The following is a 17,194-nucleotide window of genomic DNA, read 5'->3' as shown; positions in this document are numbered from 1 at the left end:
CTTTCTTTCTTTCTTGCTTTCTTTCTTTCTTTCTTTTCTTTCTTTCTTTCTTTCTTTCTTTCTTTCTTTCTTTCTTTCTTTTTTTCTTTCTTTCTTTCTTTCTTTCTTTCTTTCTTTCTTTCTTTCTTTCTTTCTTTCTTTCTTTCTTTTTTCTTTTTTTCTTTCTTTCTTTCTTTCTTTCTTTCTTTCTTTCTTTCTTTCTTTTCTTTCTTTCTTTCTTTCTTTCTTTCTTTCTTTCTTTCAGTCTCATATCTTCCTTCCTTCCTTCCTTCCTTCTTCCTTCCTTCCTTCCTTCCCCTTCCTTCCTTCCTTCCTTTCCTTCCTTCCTTCCTTCCTTCCTTCCTTCCTTCCTTCCTTCCTTCCTTCCTTCCTTCCTTCCTTCCTTCACGTACGTTGTGCGTGGATTTAACACAGAACCATAAATCAGTTTTACACAAAAACGTCATCAACGGAAATGTATCATTTTTTACCGCAAAATTACAAATTCTTACCCTGGGGAATTTTTTTGACGGTACATCGTGAATGGTAAAATATCACCCATTCCTAGTAACCGTGGCCTATGCTTCAACAACAAGCAAAACTTTGATAGTCTTAGGACAAATAAGTTGGTGTTGAATGAAGAGCACATTAATGTGACACAGGGACAATCTGAATGTTCAGCCCCCTCTACAGTTCACATGTGTAAATGTTCCTGGTAAGCACTCAAACACCACTGCTGTATCTACGGGTGGAATAGGAAAAACCACCACACACACCGAAGTGGAACAGTATCAAACATGTGTTGCACAGGTATTTGTATACACATTTGTTGATTTTGGGGAGGGGGGTAAGAGGAACAAACCTTATTACATTACATTTGAATTATAGAAAAATAAATGAACAGCCATTGTTATTTTCATGGGCATTCCCAAACTTTTGTCAACACTTGGACAGATGAATCTTCTTTCATTCTGTCTGTCATCATCTACAGGACTGTCTCAGAAAATTAGAATATTGTGATTTTCTGTAATGCAATTACAAAAACAAAAATGTCATGCATTCTGGATTCATTACAAATCAAGATTCCCAGAATATTCAAATTTTTTGAGATAGGATATTTTAGTTTCTTAAGCTGTAATCCATGATCAGCAATATTAAAATAATAAAAGGCTTGCAATATTTCAGTTGATTTGTAATGAATCCAGAATGTATGACATTTTAGTTTTTTTTAATTGCATTACAGAAAATAAAGAACTTTATCACAATATTCTAATTTTCTGCGACAGTCCTGTATATAAAAAATGGAAACATTATTCTTTTGATATAACAAAGTTAGTCTGCTGAGGGCCTGGACAGCTCAGTGGGTTCAGACTCTATTCCTTGTGCGGGCAGCGCAGGTTCAAGTCCCGGCCTGCCCCCCCCTCTACCCGTTTCCTGTACTTTCTCAATAAAGGCCACAAAAAAACCTTTAAAAAAAAAATCATTCTAAAGACTCCTACAGTTTTTGTGTGAGAGACAACTTTCATTGTCTCTGCATGTATCTTTCATTTGACATGTGCTTCTCTGTTTCCAGCTGGATGTGATCATAGCTGACCTGGATGGAGGCACCATCACCATCCCTGAGTGTGTCCACATCTCTCTGCTGCCTGAACCTCTGCTCCCAGCAGACCCAGACTGCTCTCTCTATGGTAACGGCTGCTGCACCTCATATAGGAAAAATACAGTACCGTATTTTCCGCACTATAAGGCACACCTAAAAGCCTTCATTTTTTTTCAAAAGCTGACCATAGCGCCTTATAATCCGGTGCGCCTTATATATGGATCAAGTCGCCACGAATGGATGGCGTTTTGGTGGGTATACCGGCTTTTGCAAGTATGCCGTTTATTTTGAGCGACGAAAAACAATAAAATATGTTTATTCTAATATGTCAAGATCACAATAATCTTCCAATTTAAAACTAAAATATTTAAGAACTAAGACAAATAAAATACAATTCAATTAAATACTTTTTTTTTTTTTGTAATTTATTTTCCCAAGCGCTCCGGAGCCGCGGGTTGCCGACCCTTGGTCTAATGCAGAACGTAACCCCAGCCTCTACTGTAGCGCCTTAGAATGCGGTGCGCCTTATATATGGAAAAAGTTTTAAAATACATAATTCATTGAAGGTGCGTCTTATAGTGCGGAAAATACGGTATATTCAGTAAAAATTGATAAAAAAACACAACTGCTAATGCATACCGGGAAATCGTTTTGATATGGAGTAGATTCTTCAAAGTAATACAATCCCAGTGGGTGTTTTATGAGATGAAACGCTATGTATTTCTGAATGTCATTATATACAATATACAATATGTCAACTGTGTCCATCTTTTACTTTTGTCTCTTCTGATGTGCTTTGGTTTTTATTTTTGGCCGTGTATAACGAGTCAACAGCACAATTAACTATGAGAGTTAAATCAACCATAAGGGTCCTGTTTGTTTGTTGTGTTGTTTCTTCACAATAATCTATTAAATCCGTGAAGAGTTGACAATAATTTCACTGAACCGTGTAACTAGAGAGCCAGTTTGATTAATATCAACAAATCACCAGCAGATGATGTTAATGTGTAAACAAGCAAAACTGGCAGATAGATGCCTTTAGATGGATATCAAAGCTGAACATAGATCCTTCTTCTCCACATGTTTTCCATCATTTTGATACAAGTGTAACTTTGTTTCAACTGTGCAACGAATCTGATGCAAGAGCATGATTTATTTTCTGTTGTAGCTTTCCTATTCTTGAATGTTACCAGTGGTTTTCCCCATGTTATGTGCCATCCATGTTATGTTTGAAGCTATTGCACTGCAAAAGAGTATTCTTGACTATGGTTGAGGATTTGGAATGTCATTTTTTTTTTAAATTGAGATATAAGATTTTGAAAGTGTACTGTAAAATAATTCACTACCCCTAAAGGAAAGGAAAAATGAATAAAGGAAATATAAATAATGAAGAAATTATTAGCCAGCAACCGACCGGAGGGCTCTTGACATCTTTCCAGCAAAGAGAAATCAAGCGAAATTCTCGAAATTTTATTCAACATTATTCTCGACATTTTGACTTTTTTCTCGACATTTCGACTTTTTTCTCGAAGTGCATAATGAAAAAAAAATCGTCCTCCTCTAAAATATTATTTTTATTTTTCTCCTGCCTAGCCCTAATACTTTTCCGTAAATACAAGCTAGACGCTTGATTTCTCTTTGCTGGAAAGTGTTCAAGTGAATTCAATATGCATTTGTAAAAAAGCAAAAGAAAGAAACCCACTATGTACAGTAGTCAAGTAGTCAACATTTGAAGTGAATCAAAAACACACTTGTATGTTAAGCCATAACATTGCACAATATATGTTTATATTAGAACAACTTTGATATATTAGAGCATTGAGTCAAACATGTTTTACATTACAACTTTACAGCCAGGCAGTCAAAAGCTTATCACATCTTAAAAACTATGAAAACCTGGGTTTCTCTTGTTTTCTAGGACTTTTTTGGTCACAATTGTGATCCACAGATCCAGCAAGAAGAACATTGATGAAAGGTTGTTGCAGCTGATTTCTGATAGCTTTGCATTATTGCTGTTCCAGGTTTTGGATCCGGAGCTGGAAGTTGCTGATCAGGCTTTTCCCCCTCAGTCTCTGCAACCGTCTGCTCTCAAGATCCAGGCAAGACATGAAACACACTTTACATGAAAAGATTCATGGAACATTCCTTTTTTTTCTTCCCATCATTTATGTACGTCATTTTTATGCCTTATTTGGACAACAGCTTTCAAAGGATGAAACAAAATGTATACCTAGTTGTCAGACATTATTTGGGGATGACTGACATCTTTACCACCAGAACAGATGCACACTTTAATGATTTAATGATGAGACGTTTGATTTATTTTTTTTATTTTGTAAAAGACAACAATTAAAGAGAATATAAGAAATCAAAACAAAGCAAACAAAAAAGAAACAACAAAACAAAGAATTCCATACTTTAACACTTAATATTTTAATTTATATGTGCAAGAAGGAGTAGGAAGAATTGTACATTTATTTAATGCTACCCCCATTCACTAATTTCATTTAATTTCATTTCAATTTTATTTATTCCGTATCATGGAAATGGTAGTTCACATACATGTTCCATTCCATGATCGAATAATATTCTAATCATTTATTAACACGTATTTAGAATAACTAACTATACTATAATTATACTCACACACTTCCCCTACATCCATACACATAGTTGAGTATTTCTATACAGGACTGTCTCAGAAAATTAGAATATTGTGATAAAGTCCTTTATGTTCTGTAATGCAATTAAAAAAACAAAAATGTCATACATTCTGGATTCAAATAATCAAATCAATTACACATTTTTTTATTTCTTGAGGAACTCTGTTATCCCCATGGAGGCAATTTGTTATATTGGCAGTCTGATCTCTTACTTTTTGCTTTTATTTCATTACTTTAAATAATCTTTTTGAGGGGAGGCAATGAATAAGCTTTGCTTCAGCTACACCTTTTTCGGTCTAGATGTTATTTGTATATTGGAAACTTTTTATAATGTTTTCTTTGAACAGTGTATTCATTTCCTTGTTGTCATTTTTATTCTTTTTTTTGTGATGTCATGACCGAAATAAACTAAACTAAACTAAAAAAAACTACAATCAGGATAAGCTGTACAGGAAAAGGGAAAGAATGGTGCTCATATTTTCGCTTACGATCAGGGTTTGGTTAAAATCTTATGAAAATAATTGTAGAAGCTTTTCATGGACCTTTTTCCATCGGTCCACTGTTAACTTACAGGACTGTCTCAGAAAATTAGAATATTGTGATAAAGTTCTTTATTTTCTGTAATGCAATTAAAAAAACTAAAATGTCATACATTCTGGATTCATTACAAATCAACTGAAATATTGCAAGCCTTTTATTATTTTAATATTGCTGATTATGGTTTACAGTTTAAGATTAAGATTCCCAGAATATTCTAATTTGTTGAGATAGGATATTTGAGTTTTCTTAAACTGTAAGCCATGATCAGCTATATTAAAATAATAAAAGGCTTGCAATATTTCAGTTGATTTGTAATGAATCCAGAATGTATGACATTTTTGTTTTTGTAATTGCATTACAGAAAATCACAATATTCTAATTTTCTGAGACAGTCCTGTACTTGTTAAGCCAGACCAACTGTTAACCCAATGAATGTGTTTTCAGTCTTATTTCTTGTACTGTTACCCAGTCAAGTACAGAAAAATGAAAGATAATTTGTTTGATTTGATTATCATTTGTGTTTCAGGACAAGGAGATCCGAGCAGTCTTTCTTTGGCTGTTTGCTCAACTTTTCCAGGGTTATAGGTGGTGTTTACATATTATTCGTATTCACCCAGAACCCGTGATCCGCTTCCATAAGGTACATGAATGTTTCTGCATCCATCACCGGTCCACCCGTCGTCACCCAGCCCTGTAAATGGCGGGTTGTGGTCAGGACTGTGCTGTTATTAAAGCTGCTTGTTTCTGCAGGCTGCCTTCCTGGGCCAGAGGGCCCTGACGGAGGACGACTTCCTCATGAAGGTGTTGGACGGCATGGCGTTTGCAGGCTTCGTGTCAGAGAGAGGTCCTCCCTACCGAGCCACCGACCTGTTCGATGATGTGAGACTTTAAGCACAAAAATAATTGCTTTTTTTTTTTTTCAACCGTGCTACCATGGTTGGCATGCTGGAGAGGGATTTGAAATTATGTAGAACCTTAACCTTATTTAAAAAAATATTGAAAAGAAGGATGATTTCTCTATATCAAATTAATGAGTGGTGATGCTTGCTATGTATGGAGGATTTTTTGTGCCAAAATTAAATAAATAAATACATCATTAATTAATTAAATGTGTCATTAATTAATTAAAATTAGAACTAAATATGTCATTAATTAATTTAAATACAATTCATTTTAAGTAAAAAAAATATATTTATTTTTTCAGCATTTAATTAATTAATGACACATTTAATTAATGATTTTGTGTTGCTGCGTGTAAATCATGAAATGTAAAACTGTCAGTTTCACTCGTCATTTCATGATTCACACACAACACGAAATCATTAATTAAATGTGTCATTAATTAATTAAATGCTGAAATAATAAATATATTTTTTTACTTAAAATGAATTGTATTATAATTAATTAGTGAAATATTTAATTCTAATTTTAATTAATTAATGACACATTTAATTAATTAATGATATATTTCATTCCCATTTTAATTAATTAATGATGTATTTATTTATCTAATTTTGGCACAAAAAATCCTCCATAGCTATGTTGATTTGGGTATTCATTTAATTGGTGATTTGTTTTGATTATTTAAGGATGAAGGTAACATGTAGACTGCACCTTTTATTTATTTATTTCTTTATGTATTTATTTTTTTATTTCTTGATGAATCTTTGTTATCCCCATGGAGGCAATTTGTTTTACTCTTATCTCTTACTTCTTGCTTTTATTTCATTACTTTAAATAATCTTTTTGAGGGTAGGCAATGAATAAGCTTTGCTTCAGCTACACCTTTTTCGGTCTAGATGTTATTTGTATATTGGAAACTTTTTTGTAATGTTTTCTTTGAACAGTGTATTCGTTTCCTTGTTGTCATTTTTATTCTTTTTTTTTTGTGATGTCATGACCGAAATAAACTAAACTAAACTAAAAAAAACTACAATCAGAATAAGCTGTACAGGCAAATGGAAAGAATGGTGCTCATATTTTCGCTTACGATCAGGGTTTGGTTAAAATTTTACAAAAATAATTGTAGAGGCTTTTCATGGACCTTTTTCCATCGGTCCACTGTTAACTTACAGGACTGTCTCAGAAAATTAGAATATTATGATAAAGTTCTTTATTTTCTGTAATCCAATTAAAAAAACTAAAATGTCATACATTCTGGATTCATTACAAATCAACTGAAATATTGCAAGCCTTTTATTATTTTAATATTGCTGATTATGGTTTACAGTTTAAGATTAAGATTCCCAGAATATTCTAATTTTTTGAGATAGGATATTTGAGTTTTCTTAAGCTGTAAGCCATGATCAGCAATATTAAAATAATAAAAGGCTTGCAATATTTCAGTTGATTTGTAATGAATCCAGAATGTATGACATTTTTGCATTACAGAAAATAAAGGACTTTATCAGAATATTCTAATTTTCTGAGCCAGTCCTGTACATGGCTTTGAATCAAGCCTCTGTTCTATAAATGTCATAATGGAGTACAAAAATAAAAATGTGAAGAATGCTTTCCTTTCACAGCTGGTAGCCAATGAGGTGGAGCGGATACGGCAAGAGGAGGCGTGTCCACACAAAGTGATGTACCATGTGAAGGAGCTGGCAGAGCAGCTCTTCAAAAACGTATGGAAAACATCATTCTTACTCTATTGTTTTACTCTATTAGTTTTTTTTTTTTTTAAGTATTCTGCTTGTGTGTTCATATTGTTTCCTCTTGCTGTTTTTATATCATACTTCTTTCATTTCTTTCCCCCCCACAAGGAGAATCCATATCCTGCTGTGGCCATGCACAAAGTCCAGCAGCCATCAGAAACCAACCAGAAAACCAATCAATCTCCCTTCCCAGTTGTGGATGAGGTTGCAGTGCAGCTGTTTATGGATCATGCTGCTGCAAAACTTAAGAGTGCCCCTCCGGTGGTCAAGGCGGAGCTGAAGAGCATGGTGCCGTCTGGGCCAGCACTAGGTGAGATTCCAAGCTCATTAACATTTACATCAAAATGTACAAAACTAGGTCATTTACAAATCTTGTACAAACCAAATGTCTATTAGATCCTATCCAGTACAGTATTTAGTCCAAAATACATTATTATACCAGTCAATATCCACTAGGGATGGGCAGTATGGACTAAAAAATGTATCACGATAATTTCTGACATTTATCCCGATAACCATAAAAATGACGATAAAAAAACTACCAATTCAACTCCATCTTTGTAACTATAAATCTATCACCACATTCAGTCTTTGGAGCCAAATCACTGCTCTAAAAGATACTAAATACTAAACTACACTAATGGGAATTTATCTTTCTTTCTTTCTTTCTTTCTTTCTTTCTTTCTTTCTTTCTTTCTTTCTTTCTTTCTTTCTTTCTTTCTTTCTTTCTTTCTTTCTTTCTTTCTTTCTTTCTTTCTTTCTTTCTTTCTTTCTTTCTGGCTCATTTCTTTCTTTCTGGCTCATTTCTTTCTTTCTGGCTCATTTCTTTCTTTCTTTCTTTCTGGCTCATTTCTTTCTTTCTTTCTTTCTGGCTCATTTCTTTCTTTCTGGCTCATTTCTTTCTTTCTGGCTCATTTCTTTCTTTCTGGCTCATTTCTTTCTTTCTGGCTCATTTCTTTCTTTCTGGCTCATTTCTTTCTTTCTGGCTCATTTCTTTCTTTCTTTCTTTCTGGCTCATTTCTTTCTTTCTTTCTTTCTTTCTTTCTTTCTTTCTGGCTCATTTCTTTCTTTCTTTCTGGCTCATTTCTTTCTTTCTTTCTTTCTTTCTTTCTTTCTTTCAGGCTCCTTTCTTTCTTTCTTTCAGGCTCATATCTTTCTTTCTTTCTTTCTTTCTTTCTTTCAGGCTCCTTTCTTTCTTTCTTTCAGGCTCATATCTTTCTTTCTTTCTTTCTTTCTTTCTTTCTTTCTTTCTTTCTTTCAGGCTCATTTCTTTCTTTCTTTCTGGCTCATTTCTTTCTTTCTTTCTTTCTTTCTTTCTTTCTTTCTTTCAGGCTCCTTTCTTTCTTTCTTTCAGGCTCATATCTTTCTTTCTTTCTTTCTTTCTTTCTTTCAGGCTCCTTTCTTTCTTTCTTTCAGGCTCATATCTTTCTTTCTTTCTTTCTTTCTTTCTTTCTTTCTTTCTTTCAGGCTCATTTCTTTCTTTCTTTCTTTCTTTCTTTCTTTCTTTCTTTCTTTCTTTCTTTCTTTCTTTCTTTCTTTCTTTCTTTCTTTCTTTCTTTCTGGCTCATTTCTTTCTTTCTTTCTGGCTCATTTCTTTCTTTCTTTCTTTCTTTCTTTCTTTCTTTCAGGCTCCTTTCTTTCTTTCTTTCAGGCTCATATCTTTCTTTCTTTCTTTCTTTCTTTCTTTCAGGCTCCTTTCTTTCTTTCTTTCAGGCTCATATCTTTCTTTCTTTCTTTCTTTCTTTCTTTCAGGCTCCTTTCTTTCTTTCTTTCAGGCTCATATCTTTCTTTCTTTCTTTCTTTCTTTCTTTCTTTCTTTCTTTCAGGCTCATTTCTTTCTTTCTTTCTTTCTTTCTTTCTTTCTTTCTTTCTTTCTTTCTTTCTTTCTTTCTTTCTTTCTTTCTTTCTTTCAGGCTCATTTCCTTCCTTCCTTCCTTCCTTCCTTCCTTCCTTCCTTCCTTCCTTCCTTCCTTCCTTCCTTCCTTCCTTCCTTCCTTCCTTCCTTCCTTCCTTCCTTCCTTAAATCAGCTTTACACAAAAACGTCATCAACGGGAATTTATCGTTTTTATCACAAGATGACAAATTCTTACCGTGGGGTAAAATATCACCCATTCCTAATATCCACAAACAGCCGCTCTTCATCTCGACCGTCGTCGGAGCAGCACATGTTATTATTTGTTTACACTCGGTAACTCCTCCGTCCTGCACGTTTTCAGACGGGAGAGCGCGATGCTAAAATGGAGCGTACGCTCTCCTTTGATTGACAGGTCATCCGGCCAATCAGGAGCTTCCTGTCCCCTCATAGCGAATGAGCCTGTGTTGGGGCGGGACGAGCACGTCCGGCTTTTGTCATGAGAAAAACCTCGGCAACTGCAGCATTCGCCCAGAAGATGGTGCAGTTGTAGAGCAAATGAAATGCTGAACACAACTATATATATATATATATATATATATATATATATATATATATATATATATATATATATATACACACACATATATATATATATATATATATATATATATATATATATATATATATATATATATATATATATATATATATATATATATATATATATATATACACACATATATATATATATACACATATATATACACATACATATATATATATATATATATACACATATATATACACATACATATATATATATATATATATATATACCGGTGTGTATATATATATATATATATGTGTGTGTACATATATATATATATATATATAATATTATATATATATATATATATGTTTGTGTGTACGTGGTAAATTTAACGGTTCAAAAGTTATGCCCATGGGACATAATTGTTATAATAAAACTCTTTCTAAGACATAATTCTAATATGTCTAAGACATATTCTTACAAAAACATGTGTAAAATACTAATTTTTTGTGGTATTGTTATCAAATTTAAACTTGCACTAGATAAGGCTTCAGGCTGTGTCTCAGTGTGTTTTAAAACCAATAAGTCACAGATTCATCTGCAGACATCTGATTACAAAACACATTTCTGGCTGAAATAAAAACCTTCTATTTTACCTTTCAAAAGAGACCAGAACCATCCATCTACTTCAAATGGTTCAAGAACAGCTTTACATTTACTTTGGGTAGAACTTGAATAGGCGTTTTGGGCCGACTTTTACAAGCGCGGGAACAAGTTAAGGTGACTGCTGCCTATTTTAGGCTACAATTGTGTTGCGCAATAGCTAATTATAATGTTAACATTGGTGTCAGCTCAAACACCATGGAGAGTTTGCAAATATACATTTTTCAAAGCGGAGATATAGTTTTTTTTTTTAAATAAAAGTCTGGGAACACAGTCTGTGTAGCGTGTAACAGGTGAAAATTGGAAAGAGAGACATGTAGGTGATTGCACACCCTATTGTTTCCTGTAACACCACGTTGCACATTTGAATTTGTCTGTGGAATGGAGTTGAGTTGAGAAAGGCAGTGATAAATGAGTGATTTGGTTTCAGCAGAAGATGTAGTGGACAGGAATGGGAACGTGATGGCCAACAGCGCTCGCAGGCTGGAGGTGGTGAGGAACTGCATCACTTACATCTTTGAGAACAAAATGCTGGAGGCAAAGAAGGTAAGACAAGTTCATCTCTGTTTCAACAAGCTGGCAATGTGGCTTAGGAACATTTCTTATCTTTACATTTCTTAAATCAAAACAGAAAGGTTCATTTTTTTAAGTGGATGATCTATACCAGGGGTCGGCAACCCGGGGGTCCAGAGCCGCATGCGGCTCTTTAGCGCCGCCCTAGTGGCTCCTGGAGCTTTTTCAAAAATGTTTGACCTTTTTTTTCCTTTTTTTCTTCTTTTTTCTTTTTTTTCCTTTTTAATCTCGACATTTCAACTTTTTCTCGAAATTTTGACTTTTTTCTCGACATTTCAACTTTTTTCCCGAGATTTTACTTCAACATTAATCTCGACATTTTGACTTTTTTCTCGCCATTTTGACTTTTTTCTCGACATTTTGACTTTTTTCTCGACATTTTGACTTTTTTCTCAACATTTCGACTTTTTTCTCAAGATTGTATTTCAACATTAATCTTGAAATACTGACTTTTTTCTCGAAATTTTGACTTTTTTCTCGACATTTTGACTTTTTCTCGACATTTCGACTTTTTTCTCGACATTTCGACTTTTTTCTCGACATTTCGACTTTTTCTCAAAGTGCATAATAAAAAAAAAACGTCTTACCCCAGTTATAACTAATAGATAGAACTAATAGAAACATGCAGCATATGTTGCCTTCATTCTAAGACTTCATTTTTTGCGGCTCCAGACATATTTGTGTTTTGTGTTCTTGCTCCAATTTGGCTCTTTCAACATTTTGGGTTGCGACCCCTTGATCTATACTGTAAAATATAGTGAGCCTTAAGTTATAGTTCCTGTTCTGCAGTCAAGCAGGTTTTGCAATAATGTTTAGTATTTTTATACTGTTATGTATTTTCCATTGTGCAGCTGATGCCAGCGGTGCTGCGGGCGCTGAAGGGTCGAGCAGCTCGAGTTTGTTTAACCCAGGAGCTCAATCAGCACGTCCTGCAGAACAGGGCTGTTCTGGACGACCAGCAGTTTGATTACATAGTCCGCATGATGAACTGCACCTTGCAGGTAACACACCTTCAAAAGCTCTGGCAAAAAGGCACAATATCTGCTTTTTTTTTCTTTAACCCATGTATATCATTATACTCAGTACTCGAGTTGTAAAAAAGAAAATCAGGGGGGGGGATTTTATCATATGGGGACAGATAATTTGTGCTGATTACAAATAATATAATATATTACAAATAATAGCAGTGACCAAAACACCTGCAGAAATACTGCAGGAATGACATAGCAGCAGTTAAATGCAGCCTTCTGTAAGCTTTAAATATCCACTGGGCTTACATCAAATACATCAAAACACAACAATAAAAAACACTTTTCTGAACTTATCAATATGACTCTGTCCTTCACAGGATAAGTAACATGGATCACTGCAAAAACTCACAATCTTAACAAGAATATTTGTCTTATTTCTAGTTAAAATGTCTCATTTTAGTAAAAAAATCTCATTACACTTAAAACAAGACTCATCACTGGAAAAAAAACAACAATTTTCACCTGTTTCAAGTAGATTTTCACTTAAAATAAGTAGAAAAATCTGCCAGTGGAACAAGATTTTTTTGCTTGTAATGAGAAGATAAATCTTGTCCCACTGGCAGATTTTTCTACTTATTTCAAGTGAAAATTTACTTGAAACAGGTGAAAATTGTCAAATAAGTTATTTTTCTGGTGTTATTTTTCTGGTGATGACTCTAAATGTTGAAATAGCAGTAAAACCACATTCATTGATGAAATGACATAAGGGATGGAAAGGAGGGATGACAGTTTTACAGGGGGGATGATTTGGACCGTTTTTATTTCAGGGGGGATGATTTGGACCGTTTTTATTTCAGGGGGGATGATTTGGACCGTTTTTATTTCAGGGGGGGATGATTTGGACCGTTTTTATTTCAGGGGGGGATGATTTGGACCGTTTTTATTTCAGGGGGGGATGATTTGGACCGTTTTTATTTCAGGGGGGGATGATTTGGACCGTTTTTATTTCAGGGGGGGATGATTTGGACCGTTTTTATTCCAGGGGGGGATGATTTGGACCGTTTTTATTTCAGGGGGGATGCATGTTTTAGATGTTTCCCTGCTCCAATATACTAGATTGAAATTAAAAATCATCTGGTTCTTAAAATGATTTAGTCCCTCAATTATATGTATTTACAATTTGTCTTCTACAATTTTTACTTCCATAAGCAGTAACGGGTTTCGTGGTACTTTGACTTAACCTTAAGTACTGTTTGAATTAGACCAAAACAACAACAAAAATCACCTCTATAAATTGTCATCAGTTCTGGGTCTTTAAAAAAAACAAAAAAAAAAGCAATCAACAAACTTTGTAAGTGTGTAATTTAGGGCTCACCCTTTTTTTTCCAGGACTGTTCACATATGGATGAACATGGCATTGCTGCTGCCATCCTTCCCCTCGTCACGGCCTTCTGCAGAGTAAGTTTACCACCCACATTCAGTGAAATCATTTACTACTCAGATAACTTCTTAGAGGAACAATACTGTCCATCAATGACTACGTTTACATGCAGTCAAAATTCTGGTTATTGCTAATATTCCGGTTACTGAAACATTCCGAATATTCCGTTTCCATGGTGACAGTTATTCTACTCATCACTGCATCTTATATGAAAAACTTGGGTGGACTCCCCTTTCTGTCGAGCCCTAATTGGAAGGCTTCCTCATTACCTTAGCTACACTGGAGGATTTCAACAGACCCAGAGCATGACCCCCAAGCAATGATTAAATTGACACTGCTTACTCTTGGAGGTAGAAGTGTCTCATCTGTGTTAAACGTGTTTTTGTCTCTTTTCCTGACAGAAACTGGGTGCAGGCATCACTCAGTTTGCCTACAGCTGTGTCCAGGAGCACATGGTGTGGACCAACATGCAGTTCTGGGAGGCCATGTTCTACAGCGATGTCCAGAACCACATCAGGGCTCTGTACCTGGAGACAGAGGAGGGAGATCTGCAGAACAACTCGGTGAGTACCAACCTGTACAAACACTTCCATTATTGTTTAAGTTGTAATATTTCACATCCTGGTGCTTGAGCTTGGTGCTACAGGCAGACATGTTTTCCTTAAAGTCATTGTTCTTCTTCAAATCTGCAGCAAGATGGATCTGGCAAAAAAAGGGAAATCAGTGCCTTGGAGCTTGCGTCTGACCAGAGCCGGCTGTGGCCGACACTCAGCAAGGAAATGCAAATGGAGCTGGTACAGAAGGAAGAGAGCACGGTGTTCAGCCAGGCCATTCACTACGCCAACAGGATGAGCTACTTGCTGCTGCCGCTGGACACCAGCAAGAACCGTCTGCTGAGGAACGCTGGCCTCGGAGACGTGGAGAGTATCAGCAACAGCTACGTGACAAACAGGTACAACATCCATCCCAAACCCTGGTCAGCAAAGCAAAAGCTTTTTTTATGTATTTGGTTTTTTTTTTACTGTAAAAAACTTGGCCGAGACCCGCCACTGCTGAAAATAAAAGTAACGCTGCAAACAGAAACAAACGCTGCTGCAAATAAAATAAACGCTTAGCAAATAAAATAAACGCTGCAAACAAAAAGAAACGCTGCAAATATAAAGAAACCCCGCTGCAAATAAAATTTAAAAAAAACGACGCAAATAAAAAAGCCACAACGGAAGTGAATTACAGGGGACTGTTTTTGCTGATGCACCGGTGTTTTTATGTGAGAGGACACCGGTGTTGTTGTTTTTATCATTAATAATAATTCCATGAATAATGTAAAGCGTGGGTAACAATAGTTATTTGGATGAATGTGAAGTTGAAGCTGTGTGTGGTGGTCAGAGACTTCTCCTCTCACGTAAAAAACACCGGTGCAACAGCAAAAATAGTCCCCGGTAATTCACTTCCGTTGTGGCTTTTTTTATTTGCGTCGTTTTTTTTTATTTGCAGCGGGGTTTCTTTATATTTGCAACGGCGTTTGTTTTTATATGCAGCGTTTATTTTATTTGCAGCGGCGTTTGTTTTTATTTGCAGCGTTTATTTTATTTGCAGCAGCGTTTCTTTTTATTTGCAGCGTTTCTTTAATTTGTAGCAGCGTTTATTTTATTTGCAGGGGGGTTTCTTTATATTTGCAGCAGGGTTTGTTTTTATTTACAGCGTTTATTTTATTTGCAGCGGGGTTTCTTTATGTTTGCAGAGGCGTTTGTTTTTATTTGCAGCGTTTATTTTATTTGCAGCGGGGTTTCTTTATATTTGCAGCGTTTCTTTAATTTGTAGCGGTGTTTATTTTATTTGCAGCGGCGTTTGTTTTTATTTGCAGCGTTTCTTTCATTTGCAGCGGCGTTTCTTTTTATTTGCAGCGTTTCTTTAATTTGCAGCAGCGTTTATTTTTATTTGCAGCGTTTCTTTAATTTGCAGCAGCGTTTGTTTTTATTTGCAGCGTTTCTTTCATTTGCAGCGGCGTTTGTTTCTGTTTGCAGCGTCGGGTCTCGGCCACCGTAGAATACAATCTAGTTTAGTAAAGGTAAATGAAGGTAAATGTTGAAAGCGGGGTTCCTCTCTCCTGCAGCATTGCAGGCAGCATGGCGGAGAGCTACGACACAGAGAGCGGCTTTGAAGACGCCGAGAGCTCAGACGTCGCCAACTCAGTCGTGCGCTTTATCAACCGTTTTGTAGATAAAGTGTGCAACGAGAGCGGTGTAACAAACGAGCATCTTAAGGCCCTCCACACCATGATTCCAGGTACGGTGTCAAACTCGCCAATCACAAATGTATTTGTATCAAAAAGAGCCTCCCACAAAATGTCATGGAAATAATTTTTTGTCCCCAGATATTGTTCAGATGCACATCGAGACTTTAGATGCAGTCCACAGGGAGAGTAAGAGACTGCCTCCAATTCAAAAGGTAATTCCTATGTTTACATCCAACTGGACAAAAGCCAGGTATGTTTGCCTGAGAAAAAGAACTGTGTGATTCACAGAACGCCTGAGCAATGTAACGTATTTTTTTGCACTGTAAGGCACCCTTAGGGAGCTTTCACACCTGTGGCCCGTTTGTTTTGTTCCGATTCAGGGGCTAAATCCATACAGTTGTTTCGTTTCTCGTTTGTGGAGTTTGTGTTCACAAGGCAACCGTCTGTACCGTTTCAAAGCTGATAACAAATTCCATGAGAACCCGCTGTTCTCTGATTAGTCAAATGAACGCGGAAGGAGTTTCCTCCTCCGCACCCCGGGAAAAACAACACGGCCCTTTCAGCGCAGCGCAGACCGCAGCCGCGGCTTTAGGCTGATTTATGGTTCCGCGTTACACCAACGCAGAGCCTACGTTGTGTTCAAAGTTGTTAATAATGGCCAATAAACTACACCCCCTGCTTCGCTTTTTGGCATCTAGCGTTTCCATGGTAACACTTTTGAAAGTAATGCCCATCGAGGCAAATAGTGCATGCTTGTATCATTTCAAAATAAATTATAAACCCCACTGGCACACAATGCATAATTATTTTCCGCTATGCACCTTAGTAGCACATTTTCTTAATTTCTAGCCAATTAATTCTATGTGTGGGAGCCATAAATCATGTTTGTTTTATTTTCTGTCTGTTTCTATTTGTGGCCCACATGAAGTTTGTCACTGGGTGGCAGTGTAGGTTAATGTAGGTTAATCATCTGATGATGCATGGGTGGCGGGGAGATCTTACGCTTTTTACCGCTTGCACGTTTTGCCAGCTATAACATCACCACAGTTCAGTTTGTCATCTAAATGAAGAAAAATCCGCTAATCCATTCCTAATAAAGATCAGAGAAAACTATTGCTGGTTTCCTCTAAAGTGTGTTGTTTCTCCATTGCTTCATAATGAATCTTTTTGCCCTCTTCCCTTGTGTGTGCAGCCTAAGCTGCTGAGGCCGACCCTGCTGCCCGGAGAGGAGCTGGTGATGGACGGCATGCGTGTCCACCTGATCCCTGACGGCCGTGAGGATGCAACAGGGCTGATGGGAGGGCCGCCTCTCCTCCCCGCCGAGGGGGCCGTCTTCCTCACTACCTACCGCCTTATCTTTAAAGGAACACCCACTGACCCGCTGGGTAAGAAGTGGACAAAAAAACACACAGGCAAAGGGAAGATTGTTGTTTGGTTTACTGTGGTGACTGAATTTCTATCTGTTTTC

At 36.1% G+C, this 17,194-nt stretch overlaps 1 protein-coding gene across 1 annotated transcript in view; it reads left to right on the top strand.

Moving 5' to 3' along the window:
* Positions 1-17,194, top strand: part of sbf1 (SET binding factor 1) — a 99,096-nt gene that overhangs the window by 54,140 nt on the left and 27,762 nt on the right. The window contains 15 exon segments of the mRNA XM_061715209.1: positions 1,553-1,639; positions 1,641-1,667; positions 3,601-3,678; positions 5,309-5,422; positions 5,533-5,661; positions 7,308-7,406; positions 7,545-7,746; positions 10,939-11,051; positions 11,930-12,079; positions 13,439-13,507; positions 13,892-14,053; positions 14,183-14,442; positions 15,604-15,776; positions 15,865-15,938; positions 16,919-17,111. Of these exon segments, the coding sequence (XP_061571193.1) occupies positions 1,553-1,639; positions 1,641-1,667; positions 3,601-3,678; positions 5,309-5,422; positions 5,533-5,661; positions 7,308-7,406; positions 7,545-7,746; positions 10,939-11,051; positions 11,930-12,079; positions 13,439-13,507; positions 13,892-14,053; positions 14,183-14,442; positions 15,604-15,776; positions 15,865-15,938; positions 16,919-17,111 (1,930 nt within the window).

This window comes from Cololabis saira, chromosome 23, assembly GCF_033807715.1.
Source record: "Cololabis saira isolate AMF1-May2022 chromosome 23, fColSai1.1, whole genome shotgun sequence".
NCBI lineage: Eukaryota > Metazoa > Chordata > Actinopteri > Beloniformes > Belonidae > Cololabis > Cololabis saira.
The sequence above is the reverse complement of the archived record's forward strand: the minus strand, read 5'-3'. Positions and strand labels throughout refer to the sequence as shown.